We start from the raw sequence: 14690 nt of genomic DNA on the forward strand, positions 1-14690 counted from the left end.
CTGTTGTGATTTTGATTGTAATTGTGAAATTATTGACCCACAGAAATACAACTGAATGTTTGTTGACCCTGTGTCTGTGACATTATTAGTTCTTGTAGTTGTGGATTCCTAATGATTTTCTACATGAAAATCATGTCATCTGTGAATAAAGAAAATTTGAGCATTTTAAATATGTACATATACACAAAATATATAAGCTATATTTGAAGACAGATACCAAGAAAAGCACAAACCTGTAATTAAAGCAAAAAAAAAAAACTCTTAATTTTTCAGTGCTCCTTGTTTCAAAAGATCTGCTGCTTTAATTCAGTCTTCTTGGAATTACCATTAATTTTTTTTTTTCTTTCTGGATACCCATAAGTAATAGCGTTCATAGCAGTGATATTTTTTTAATGCCTTTACTAATGCAGTTAATATCTCTGGGCCTCAAGTTTCCTATCTTTAAAGTGATAGGATTCAATCAGATTATTTTCTGAGGTCTCTCAGATTCCCATTTTAGCTCTCAATACGTCATAGGCCGGCAGGTGGGCATAGAAAGGGTGTTTTTAGAACGTACTGTAACCCTTGTTATTTGCCTGTTGTAAATATGCTAGAGAACTGTGAACTGATCAGTTTGAGTTCGTTATTCTCTTTATCTTGGAAGCTTTGTTCTCATTTTGTTCCATTTATGCCTGTGGCTCTGGGTTGAGTTTATAGTTAACTCACTTACATTTTTCTACAACTTTTATTTCTAGGCTTCATAGAGCCCAGTGTGCAATTAAACAGACTCAGGTAACTGTTCAGAAAATTGGAAAGGAAATTGAAGAAAAACTAAGACTCACATCTACAAGCAATGGGCTGGTAGGTTTTTATATATTAACATCTCTAAATTCCTTGATTTCTAAGTGTGATCATCATATTCTTCTTGTATTACTTTCTCTCTTTCCCCACTCCTCCGAAACCTGCAGGTAGTTTTTCCTTTTTTTCCCCCTTAATGTTTCACTGAGACTTCTATTAGTATTTAAATGTTAGAAATCAGACTTTCACATCTGCTAATAGTGTAACGTACAAAGTGCCTTTTTGTGTTAATTGGAACTTTAGAATACATACAGTTACTTAGAAAATAATCAAAAGCTATTTTAGTAATGTCTCATAAATATGAACTCAAACTGTACGGACACAAACTATATAATGAATGAAAAATAGCTGCCAGAAGAAAAAATATATAAACTTTAGAGACTAATCTGCTTTAAAAATTTTTTAAATTATTTGGATTGAATTTAGTAAATCAGTTTATGGACAGTGTTCTCTTTCGGGAAAGATTCTTTTAAAGAGATATTTCCAAAGAATAGATATTCCAACCCAAACAGACAGATTTAAGATACTAGCATAATTTTGGGGTTGCTTTATACTCTTCCTAGTGGAATGAAAATTCTTTTTAAGTAGAATAGTGAGTATAACCAATAGATGGAACTCTCAAAGTGAAGTCACATTGCTAATGATAGCTTTTGAAAAAAAAAAAAAAGATAGCTTTTGAAGAAATTTGTGCTATGATTGTGTTAGTGCATTCTAATAAGTACCTTTAGTCATGTCCGACTCTTTGCAACACTATGGACTGCAGCCCGTCAGGCTCCTCTGTCCATGGAATATCCAGGCAAGAATACTGGAGTGGGTTGCTGTGCCCTCCTCCAGGGGATCTTCCCAACCCCTGGATTGAACCTGCGTCTCTTACATCTCTGCATTGGCAGGCAGTTTCTTTACCACTGGCACCATCTGGGAAGCCCATGCTATGGGTAATGGTACTTAAAATAAAACTTGAATCCTCAGGTTAAGTCTGAAGTGAAAACCTTTTGAGTATTTGTTTGCACGAACTCAGTAACATGAATAGGCAGTATAGTCCAGCTGTCATTCACTGTACTACCAATTTGGCAAAAGCTCTTTATGTCTCCAAACAAAAGTTCCATTACCTATAAGATTTGCCTGACATAATTATTCAGGGGATTAACTATAGAAAAGCAATTAACCTACATAGGTTTTATTTCATGGAATTTAAAATTAATGGATGATAAAGTAATCTATATAAAACTGCTGATTTTGACCTATAAATGGCAGTGTCATATAACTCAACCTAATATATAAAATAGCTAGTTCTGTGCCTGTACATGGCCGGCATGCAAAATATGGTAGCTGCAATAACTACGGTAATAATACTTGTTATTCATATGACTTTTCTTGCCTGTGGAAAATCTTCCACTTTGGAGAAGCTGTTAAACCTCCTCCTATAACTCAGGCCCCAAAAAGGGCCAAACTCCAGGCCACAAATATATTGGAGGAAGAGGAAAAACTAGCTAATTTTAATCCTTTCTATAGTGTACAAAAATACCACATTTTTAGAGCCTTTGTCTGGTGAGAAACTCTAGGTTTTTTCTTATTTTCCTCTCCCAAGGCAAGACTGGGAAATTACTTATTTCATTAAGTGACAGCATATGCTTTGTCTCAGTATGGAAAAATGTATGTTTAATTCTATTTTTCTAAAATATAAGTGGTGACATGCAGAGCAAGGTGATAGAGTGTAGGAGTTTAAAGAGTTTAGGTTCAGAGGTTCACTGTGTGTTTTTATGCGGCCTAGTCAACGTAGAACAAAATCATGGGATTTTTGAACTGAAAGTGAACCTAGAAATCTGTTTCTTTTATAACCTCACCTAAAACCACACCCAACTACTACATTCTGTTCCCTTCCCTCCTTTGATTTTCTCCATAAAAATATTACCGTTTAACATGCTATACACTTTACATATGTATTTTATTTGTCTCTCTAAACTCTGTGAGGAGAGGGAGTTTTGTCTTTTTTTTTTTTTTCTCCTCATGGCTGTATTTTCCAGTGTAGTGGTGGACACACAGTAGGTGCTCAGTAAATATTTTTTGAATTTAAGAATGAATCTAGTGTAATATCTTTTTAAGGAACAGGTAAATGAGACCTAAAGAAAGTAAGCAACTTTCCTATCATCATTAGACAGAGTCAGAATTTTTGGTTTCCTTGCCTTTTTTTCAAGAAGTAATATTTGTTACCTGCTGTGAGATTTATCTGTAATAAATTAGAAGCTCTTACTATTATCTTTTTTTCCTTCATTCCCTTTCCAAATTGGCCCAAGGTCCTTATTCTTCAACTCAATCATTTTCAGTGTATAAGAATTAATTTTAGTCTAAGTATAAATACAGTCAGAAGGCATATTTGATGTAGAAAGAAATTAGATTACCTTCTAAGATCAAATTAACTGTTAGAAGAAATTAGGTTCATACTTTCTGAACTTTGGCATCTTGTCATCAATGTCCAACATAATTTTGGTGGCACGTAATTATGTTTTTTAAGAAATTTCTGTATCTCCATTTTGTTTTCAAGATTTTGGATCATTTTTATTATCATTATTCTAAATTCTTTTTCAGGTAGATTCCCTATCTCCTCCTTTTTTGTTTGACTTGGTGGGCTTTTTTCATGTTCCTTTAGCTGTTGGGTATTTCTCTGCCTTTTCATCTTGTTTAGATTGCTGTGTCTGGAGTGGGCTTTCTGTATTCTTGTGGTCTGAGGTTCCTTTTTATTGTGGAGGTTTCACCCAGTGGGTGGGGTTGGACGATTGGTTTGTCAAGGTTTCCTGGTTAGGGAAGCTTGTGTCAGCGTTCTGGTGCGTGGAATTGGATTTCTTCTCTCTGGAGTGCAATGGAGTGTCCAGTAATGAGTTTTGCGATGGGTCTCTGTGTTAGGTGTGACTTTGGAGAGCCTGTATGTTGACACTCAGGTCTATGTTCCTGCGTTGCTAAAGAATTTGCGTGGTATGTCTTCTAGTGGAGCTTATTGGCTCTTGGGTGGTGGTTGGTTTTGGTGTAGGTATAGAAGCTTTTGGATGGTCTCTTATTCCTTAATGTTCCGTGTAGTCAGGAGTTTTCTGGTTTTCTCAGGATTTGGGCTTAAGTCTCCTGCCTCTGGATTTCAGTTTTATTCTTCCAATAGTCTCAAGACTTCTCCAACTATACAGCACTATATATCTAGGAATTTCTCTGGAGTTGTTGCGGTCAGCGTAGGTTCAGTTCAATTTCAGATAGCTCCTCTTTCCAGCTTACACTTCTCGATATCTGTAGGCCCCTTTCCGTATAGTCGGTGTTACCTTCAGGGATTTTAATCTGTTGCACCGGTCCTTTCTGAAGTGGTTCCCTTTGTTTATTTGGCTTCTGTTTGCCTTCTCTTTGGTGTCTAATTTCCGCCCTGACACAGGCGGGCGGAGGTGATCTCTTATTTAGGTTCTCTAGTTCAGTTCAGTCCTGCTACGGGGAGGGCGGGGTGCTGCCGACAGATACCGCTCTGTGTGGATAGCACTCACCGTGTTCCGCCCACACTGGGTTTGCCCCACTCACGGGTGTCAGTGCTTTCGCCGTCTACACTGCTCAGGCTCCCGGCTGCTCTATATGGAGCGGGCCCTGTGTTGAGTGCGGTTCCAGTTTTCGGGTACTCCACAAAAGCGCAGATTTGGTTGCGCCTGCGTTTTGTGCCTTCCCCGGCCTGAGCGGTTCAGGCAGCCAGAGGCTTTGGTGCACTCTCCCCGGGTGTGGCATGCCTTTTCCCTCCACGTCGAGAAGCCCAGGCAGCCAGAGGCTTGGGTGCACTCTCCCCGGATGCGGCACGCCTAACACCATACACAAAAATAAACTCAAAATGGATTAAAGATGTAAATGTAAGACCAGAAACTATAAAACTCCCAGAGGAGAACATAGGCAAAACACTCTCCGACATAAATCACAGCAGGATCCTCTATGACCCACATCCCAGAATTTTAGAAATAAAAGCAAAAATAAACAAATGGGACCTAATGAAACTTAAAAGCTTTTGCACAACAAAGGAAACTATAAGCAAGGTGAAAAGACAGCCCTCAGATTGGGAGAAAATAATAGCAAACGAAGCAACAGACAAAGGATTAATCTCAAAAATATACAAGCAACTCCTTCAGCTCAACTCCAGAAAAATAAATGACCCAATCCAAAAGGGCCAAAGAACTCAACAGACATTTCTCCAAGGAAGACATACAGATGGCTAACAAACACATGAAAAGATGCTCAACATCACTCATTATGAGAGAAATGCAAATCAAAACCACAATGAGGTACCATTACACGCCAGTCAGGATGGCTGCTATTCAAAAGTCTACAAGCAATAAATGCTGGAGAGGGTGTGGAGAAAAGGGAACCCTCTTACACTGTTGGTGGGAATGCAAATTAGTACAGCCACTATGGAAAACAGTGTGGAGATTTCTTAAAAAGCTGGAAATAGAACTGCCATATGACCCAGCAATCCCACTTCTGGGCCTACACACCGAGGAAACCAGATCTGAAAGAGACACGTGCACCCCAGTGTTCATCGCAGCACTGTTTATAATAGCCAGGACATGGAAGCAACCTAGATGCCCATCAGCAGACGAATGGATGAGGAAGCTGTGGTACATATACACCATGGAATATTACTCAGCCATTAAAAAGAATTCATTTGAATCAGTTCTAATGAGATGGATGAAACTGGAGCCCATTATACAGAGCGAAGTAAGCCAGAAAGATAAAGACCATTACAGTATACTAACACATATATATGGACTTTAGAAAGATGGTAACGATAACCCTATATGCAAAACAGAAAAAGAGACTCAGATGTATAGAACAGACTTGTGGACTCTGGGAGAAGGCGAGGGTGGGATGTTTCAAGAGAACAGCATTGAAACATGTATATTATCTAGGGTGAAACAGATCACCAGCCCAGGTTGGGTGCATGAGACAAGTGCTCAGACCTGGTGCACTGGGAAGACCCAGAGGGATCGGGTGGAGAGGGAGGTGGGAGGGGGGACCGGGATGGGGAATACATGTAAATCCATGGCTAATTCATTTCAATGTATGACAAAAACTACTGTAATGATGTAAAGTAATTAGCCTCCAACTAATAAAAATAAATGGAAAAAATAAAAATAAATAAAAAAATAAAATAAATAAATAAATAAAAAAGATCCCCCCCCAAAAAAAATAAAGCTTAATTATCACAAAAAAAAAAGAAAAAAGAAATTTCTGCAGTTATCATTTTGATATTTTTTTTTGCTTCAGTGTTTTCGATTTTGTCAAATTGCCTTTCCTTCCAGATTTCGTTAATTTTTACCTTAATGTACCTTTTCTGTTCCAGAATCCCATCCAGAAAACCATATTGCTTTTAGTAGTTAAACTTTGTTAGACTCTTTTTGGTTGTGAAAATTCTTCAGACTTTGATTTTTTTATGATCTTGACAGTTTTAAGGATTACTTGGTCAGCTGTTTTATATAATATCCCTTGATTGGGGTTTGTCTGATGTTTTGTTGCAATTAAACTCAGTTCTCATGTCTTTTTTTGTTCCAGTATCCAGTCTAGGACACCACATTTAGTTAGTCATCATGACTTCTAGGCTTCTCTGATATTTGACAATTTTTCGTTCTTTCCTACTTTTAAATCATGACTAATGCTGATAGTAACCTTGATCCCTTGGTTAAAGGTAATGTTTCCTGTGTTTATGTACTCTAAAGTTCTCTTTCTGTACTCTGTTTGGAAAGCAAGATATTCAACCTGGCCTCCACTCAAGAAGAGGGGACTTCAGCTCCACCTCCTGGAGGGGAGACAATCTTAATTTAACACATTATTTGGAATTCTTTGTGAGGAAGATTTGTCCCTTCTTCCCCCACTCATTTATTTATTTATTCAATCATTTAATCTTCAGTACACCTGATACAATGTTATTTGTTTTCTTGTTTCAGGTGTGGCATTGAGAGTTCTTTCAAGTTGGCTTCTGTCTTTTTGCCCTCATCTCTTCTTTTATGTTTTTTTGCTTTTTCCAGCAGGTTCTTAATTTCTGGCACTGTGTGATCCCGGTCTCAGCCCTAGACTCAGCCATTTCTCCTAGGAGTCCTGGTCCTTTCACTGACTAATGATATTTAGAAACAAGATCTGGGCGCGGGTGTGCCATTGCAGCTGCGTTGTCACTGCTTCTAGGCCCTCTCAGTGGACAGAACTGGTATACACAAATATCTGTCTCTCTGTATTAAAATTAACATGAGTTCATACCAGTATACCCAACCCAACTCCACGGAGTTTATTCTGGTCTCTTCCCCTCATTGTGCTTCTTGTAGTATCTTTTTCTGATAGTGAGAAACCATTAGTACAATTTATTTGCTTACTTTTTTAGTCCTTGTGTACTTGATAAGGAGGTCATATTTTTCCCCTCATTTTAAAATAGGTTTTTGTCTTCATATATTGTGGTTAAAGACCACATGGGCATGTGTGTTTGTGTGTGTTTTTGGATACAAATCCTTTATCTGATATGTGTGTTGGGAATATTTTCTTCAAGTTTGTGGCTTGCCTTTTTGTGTTCTTAATGCTGCTTTAAAGAGCAAAAGTTTTAAAGTTTGATGAAATCCAGTGAATTTTTAAAAATTTATGTTTAGGGCTTTTTGTGTTCTTTCTAGGAAATTTTTGCCTAACCCCAAGTCATATAAATTTTCTTTGGTATGTTCTTCTAGAAATTTTACAGTTTTGGGTACATTTAGATCTATGATCCATCTTAAGTTTTTTTTTTTTTTTTTTTTTTAATGAGTTAAGTGAGGTAATGTTTTTTGTATGAATGTCTGGTTGATGTAGCATCATTTCTTGACCAGTCTTTCCTTTCCCCATTTAATTCAATTGAAAGTTTGTCTTAAATCAGTTGAGCATATGTGAATACCTTTATTTCTGGATTCTCTATTTTGATCCATTCATCTATATGTCTGCCCTTTATCAATACCAAACTCCCTTATTATTATATTATTATATTTTTGTCATCTTAAAACCAGATGAGGTAAGTTCTCCAGCTTGGTTCTTTTGAACAATTCCCGTGGGTTTTCTCAGTTCTTTGTGTTTACAAGTGAATTTGAGAATCAACTTATCACTTCCTACCAAAAAAAGAAAAAGCCTACTGGAAATTTGTTCGGTATTTATAGATCAATTTGCGGAGAATTGCAATCTTTTTTTTTTTTTTAAGAATTGCAATCTTAACAATATCAAGTTCTCCAATCCATGAACATGGCATATATCTCTTTTACTTTGATTTTTTCTTTAATTCTCTCAATAATATACTGCAGCTTTCACTGTACAGATTCTGGGATCTTTTACTTGTGTTTTTCCTAAGTATTTTATGGGAGGCTTTTTATTTGTTTTTGGCATTAGTGTAAGTGGGATTGTTTTGAAATTTTGTTTCTCATTTGTTTACTGCAAATATATAAGAATACAATTCAGTTTAAGTTAGTTACCTTGCATCCTGCAGTCTTATCAACTTATAAATTCTAGTAGTTATTTTGTAGACTTCTTGGGATTTTCTGCATAAACAGTCATATCTACAAACTTGGATTACTTTATGCACTGAAGTTTTCTGCCTTATTTCAATAACTAGGACATACAGTACAGTGTTGAATAAATGTGATACAAATGGAGATCCTTTACTTGTTTCTAATCATAAGGGGAAATGATTCATGCTTTCCTCATTAAATATAAGGTTAGCAATGCCCTTTATTGGTTTCAGAAGTTCCCTCTTACCCCTAATTCCTGAATTTTTGTCATGAATGGATACTGAATTTTATCAAATGCTTTTTCTACATCTATTGAAATAATTGATTGTGACATATTCTTCTTGATTCTGTGAACTGCATTGATTTAATTTCAAGTGTTTAACATTGCATTTCTGGAATAAACCAATGGTTACAATATACAGTGTAATTTTTTTTTACCTTTCTAGATTTGATCTGGTAATAATTTAAGACTTTTTATGCCTATAGTCCTTAAGGATATTGGGATGCAGTGTTTTAAATTACTTTGTTAGAATGGTATTAGGATTATGGTGAAGGTGAAGTTGCTCAGTCATGTCCGACTCTTTGCAACCCCATGGACTGTAGCCTACCAGGCTCCTCTGTCCATGCAATTTTACAGGCAAGAGTACTGGAGTGGGTTGCTATTTCCGTCTCCAGGGGATCTTCCTGACCCAGGGATTGAACCCAGGTCTTCTGCCTTACAGGCAGATGCTTTACCATCTGAGCTACCAGGGAATTTCCAGGATTATGGTAGCCTGGTAAAATTAGTTGGGCAGTGTTGCTTTTGCCTACTACATCTTGACTAGTGGCAGAATTCACCTGGATTTTTAACATTTTCATTCTGCCAAGATTTCATGTCTTTTTACTCAGTATGAAAATATTAGGTTGGTGCAAAAGTAATTACAGTTTTGTATTGTTGGAATTTGCCATTTGATATTGATATACATTCTTAAATGTTGTTATGTTATAGATCATTTTAATGTGAATTTCTTGCTTTATGTTGTTTTGCTAATGTTTATGTTTTTTGCTTGTTATTTTATATGTATTTTAGACTTTGCAAATGATGTTAGACAAAAAGCAAAATCGAGCGGTTTTCTTATTTGAGTTCAAAATGGGTCAGAAAGCAGTGGAGACAACTTAACAACATCAATAGAGCATTTGGCCCGGTAACTGCTAACCAACGTACAGTGAAGTGGTGGTTTAAGAAGTTTTGCACAGGAGATGAGAGCCTTGAAGATGAGGAGTGCAGTGATCGGCCATCTGAAGTTGACAATGATCAACTGAGAGGATCACTGAAATTGATCCTCTTACAGCTACACAAGTAGTTGCCCAAGAACTCAACGTTGACCATCCTATGATCATTTGGCATTTGAGCCAAATTGGAAAGGTGAAAAAGTTTGATAAGTGGGTACCTCTTGAGCTGGCCACAGATCAAAAAAGTTGTCATTTCATAGTGTCATCTCTTATTCTATGCAGCAATGAACTATTTCTTGATCAAATTGTGATAGGTGACAAAAAGTGGATTTTATGGGAAAACCAGCAATGACTAGCTCTGTGGTTGGACCGAGAAGAAGCTCTAAAGCACTCCCAGAGCTAAACTTGTGCCAATGAAAGGGTCATGGTCACTCTCTGGTGGTCTGCTGCCTCTGTGATCCACTGCAGCTTTCTGAATCCCAGTGAAACTGTTACATCTGAGAAGTATGCTCAGCAAATCAATGAGATGCACTGAAAACCGCAATGCCTGCAGCCAGCACTGATCTACAGAAAGAGCCTAGTTCTTCTCTGAGACAATGCCTGACCTCACGTTGCACAACCAACACCTCAGAAGTTGATTGAATTGGGCTATGAAGTTTTGCCTCATCTGCCATATTCACTTGCGCTCTAGCCAACTGACTACCATTTCTTCAAGCATCTCAACAACATTTTGTAGGGAAAATGCTTCTATAACCAGCAGAATGCAGAAAATATTTTCCAGGAGTTCATTGAATCCTGAAGCAAGGATTTTTATACTTTATACTACAGGAAAAACAAACTTATTTCTCATTGGCAAAAATGTGTTGATGGTAATGGTTCCTATTTGATTAATAAAGATGTGTTTGAGCCTAGTTACAATGATTTAAAATTCAGAATCCAAAACTGTAATTACCTTTACACCAACCTAATATTTAACTTTATTTTTCCACTTAGCATGTTTATAATAGTGGGCTTCCCAGGTGGCTCAGTGGTAAAGAATCTGCCTGCAATGCCAGAGATCTGGGTTCGATCCTTGGGTGGGAAAGATTCCTTGGAGGAGGGCATGGCAACCCACTCTAGTATTCTTGCCTGGAGAAACCCCATGGACGAGAAACCTGGTGGGCTGTGGTCCGTGGAGTCACAAAGAGTCAGACACGACTGAGCAACTAAGCACAGTGCATTTATAATAGTGACTTTACAGTCTGTGTCTGATAACTTTAACATCTGGGTCATCTCAGAGTTGGTGTATGTGGATTGTCTCTTCCCAAGAGAGTGAGTCACATTTTCCTGGCTCTTTGTGTATTGGGTAGTATTGTACACCCTGGACATTGTGGATGTAGTTTTGTGGAATCTCTGGATTTGGTTGCTTTGCTTCAAATACTGATGTTTGCATTTTAGCAGGTAGTTAACTTGGTTAGGCTCAAACTGTCATGCCTGCAGTGGACTTTGCCTTAGATTTCAGTTTAGTGCTCTCATCCTTAGGCACAGCTGCTCTCTGTTGTCTCATGCCTATGTGATTTAGGATTCAGATTGAATTAAAAAAATTTTTTTAAGTTTATTTTTGGTTGCACTGGTCTTTGTTGCTGTGCTTGGGCTTTCTCTAGTTGCTGTGAGTGGGGGCTCCTTCGTTGCGGTGCACAGGCTTCACATTGTGATGGCTTCTCTTGTTGTGGAGCATGGGCATGCTTCAGTTGTTGCAGCACACAGGCTCAGTAGTTGTGGCTCCCAGGCCCTCCCTAGAGTGTGTGGGCTTCCATAGTTGTGGCTCATGGGGTTTAGTTGCCCTGCGTGTGGCATGTATAATCTTCCCAGACTGGGAATCGAACCTATGTCCCCTGCATTGGCAGGCAGAGTCATCCACTCTACCACCAGGGAACACCTCATATTGAATTTACACAGAATTTGGGGTGTCCCGTTCTCCAGCTTCTTCCATTCTGGTGACCTGGATTGCCTAATTTCTTTTTTTGGTTTCTCTTGACAAAATGGTAGTGGTCTTGCTGTTGATGTTTCACTCTTCAAAGAAAGTAATAGAAAGAGGGCATTTCACCCCGATTGTCACCAGGTTCTGATTTATCCCCAGATCTGCCTGCCACAGATCAATCTTTCAGTTCAGTTCAGTTCAGTCGCTCAGTCATGTCCGACTCTCTGTGACCCCATGAACCACAGCACGCCAGGCCTCCCTGTCCATCACCAACTCCCGGAGTTTACTCAAACTCATGTCCATCGAGTCGGTGATGCCATCCAGCAATCTCATCCTCTGTCATCCCCTTCTCCTGCCCCCAATCCCTCCCAGCATCAGGGTCTTTTCCAATGAGTCAACACTTCGCATGAGGTGGCCCAAGTATTGGAGTTTCAGCTTCAGCATAACAGTCCTTCCAATGAATATTTAGGACTGATTTCCTTTAGGATTGACTGGTCGGATCTCCTTGCAATCCAAGGGACTCTCAAGAGTCTTCTCCAACACCACAGTTCAGAAGTATCAATTCTTCGGCACTCAGCTTTCTTCACAGTCCAACTCTCACATCCATACATGACCACTGGAAAAACACATAGCCTTGACCAGACGGACCTTTGTTGGCAAAGTAATGTCTCTGCTTTTTAATATGCTATCTAGGTTGGTCATAACTTTCCTTCCAAGGAGTAAGCGTCTTTTAATTTGATGGCTGCAGTCACCATCTGCAGTGATTTTGGAGCACAGAAAAATAAAGTCAGCCACTGTTTCCACTGTTTCCCCATCTATTTCCCATGAAGTGATGGGACCAGATGTCATGATCTTGGTTTTCTGAATGTTGAGCTTTAAGCCAACTTTTTCACTCTCCTCTTTCACTTTCATCAAGAGGCTTTTTAGTTCCTCTTCACTTTCTGCCATAAAGGTGGTGTCATCTGCATATCTGAGATTATTGATATTTCTCCCAGCAATCTTGATTCCAGTTTGTACTTCATCCAGCCCAGCATTTCTCATGATGTACTCTGCATATAAGTTAAATAAGCAGGGTGACAATGTACAGCCTTAACGTACTCCTTTTCCTATTTGGAACCAGTCTGTTGTTCCATGTCCAGTTCTAACTGTTGCTTCCTGACCTGCATATAGGTTTCTCAAGAGTCAGGTCAGTTGGTCTGGTATTCCCATCTCTTTCAGAATTTTCCACAGTTTATTGTGATCCACACAGTCAAAGGCTTTGGCATAGTCAATAAAGCAGAAATAGATGTTTTTCTGGAACTCCCTTGTTTTTTCAGTGATCCATCTGATGTTGGCAATTTGATCTCTGGTTCCTCTGCCTTTTCTAAATCAGTCTTTAGAACCCTCAAGTAGTAGGTTTTTGCATTTTACCTAGCATCTGTAGCGGTTACTTGAGGGAGAACCAGTTTGTTAGGTCAAACTTATACTTTGTTGAACTTTGTTATTCTCTTATATCAAAAGCAGAACTCCTTATGTTTTATTATTATGTATATATTTGCTTTATCTCCTTGGTCTTCCCTGGTAGCTCAGCTGGTAAAGAATCTGCCTGTAGTGCAGGAGGTCCCAGTTCAATTTCTGGCTTGGGAAGATCCCCTGGATCAGGGAATAGCTATCCATTCCAGAATTCTGGCCTGGAGAAGTCTATGGACCCTATAATCCATGGGGTTGCAAAGAGTTGGGTACGACTGAGTGACTTTCACTCACTTTACTTCATCATCTTAGTTGGACCTGGGTTCTAGGCCTGATATTGCTACTGAGTCTATGAGATTAGTGGGTTGGATTAAACATTTTCTAAGGAAAATTTTACACTTTCTTTGTGGTTAAGTAGGGATAGGTACAATAGAAATAACCTGTAAATGATATTTTGAAGCCAATTTTTTAACCTACAGGACAGCTGCCATAGATCTAAAACTTTTTTCAGGTTGTTAACTGTTTCCACTTTTGGTGGGAAAACTAATAGAGATGAATAATGCCCTAAATCACTCAAGTCCTCTTTATACTCTAAAAATTTTAAAGATCTAAAAGAATTTAGAGTATATCTATTGATAATGTGTGAGTTAACAAAAGACAGCTGAATCTGCACATTTACTTCTGCAGTCAGTCTGTTTTGATATCACAGATCTTACTCGGGAAACTCAGCGATACAATTATGAGAAAATAAGAGTGAAAAGGGGAGATAGCAGCTTAGTAGTATTATGAAAATATTTTTGATCTCACAGACTCTGAAATGGTCTTTCAGGAACCCTCATGTTTCCTGGACCCTGCTTTGATAACTTTTGCCTAAGTCTTTTTGACTCCAGTGTAATCTACAAGAAGAAAATTGCCTAATATGTCATTTACAGATTGGTCTGTCATTCTGAAATGAATCTTTAACATTTGCCCACCACTGTCTTTATAAAGATGCATAAAAAGGAGTGTGTGTGCTTACAAATGGATATATCTGTGATTTTCAGAGCAGATACAGAATATCCAATTAAAAATGATGCGTTAGAGATGCACTTATGACATCTGTTCTTAGAGTTAACAAGTAAGTAGAACACAGAAACCCATTGGAAGATACTTATGGAACATGAAGATCTTTTAGTGCTTTGGTTCATTTGAAAGGAAGCAGAATTATATTCCACTTGGGTCGAGTTTGTTTATTCATCAGAAATTAGAGCCAACAATCCTGGTTTTGAATGACTTGATATATTTCTGTAAATGGGCCAGTTTTTGCATACGGACTATGACACAAACATACTATATAAATGCCTTCCTGTATTAGTTTAGTATTTAGACTAACTTGTACCCTTAGTTCTTTGATTCTAGTAAATACAACCCATTTGAGCATGTACCCTGCAATAAGAGCAGATTAACTCTCCTACCTATGCATATCCTTGTGTTCTCTGAAGAGTTGTTTTTCTTTTGTAGTTTGTTCCTCCACATAGGTAGAATCTAGTTTGCATATTTTGTGGAAAAATTCAGGTTAAGGAAAATGAGCTCTCTTTGGAGAAAATGATTGTTTCTAAGAGTTTATATATATAGTTTTTCCCTCAGTGATATGAAAACACTGATCTCTCCATTGGATTACCAAAGACACCCAGATTGTTTCTTGATTCCTCTTTCTTTCACGATAAGTGTCCTCAGTG

At 38.1% G+C, this 14690-nt stretch overlaps 1 protein-coding gene across 4 annotated transcripts in view; it reads left to right on the forward strand.

Annotated features, from left to right (window-relative positions):
• UVRAG (UV radiation resistance associated) overlaps positions 1-14690 on the forward strand; it is a 315338-nt gene that overhangs the window by 132595 nt on the left and 168053 nt on the right. For all 4 annotated transcript variants that reach the window (XM_070472935.1, XM_070472938.1, XM_070472936.1 and 1 more), the window contains one exon: positions 735-840. In XM_070472935.1, the coding sequence (XP_070329036.1) occupies positions 735-840 (106 nt within the window). The remainder of the gene's footprint in view (positions 1-734; positions 841-14690) is intronic.

Source organism: Odocoileus virginianus, chromosome 10 (assembly GCF_023699985.2).
Source record: "Odocoileus virginianus isolate 20LAN1187 ecotype Illinois chromosome 10, Ovbor_1.2, whole genome shotgun sequence".
NCBI classification, from domain to species: domain Eukaryota; kingdom Metazoa; phylum Chordata; class Mammalia; order Artiodactyla; family Cervidae; genus Odocoileus; species Odocoileus virginianus.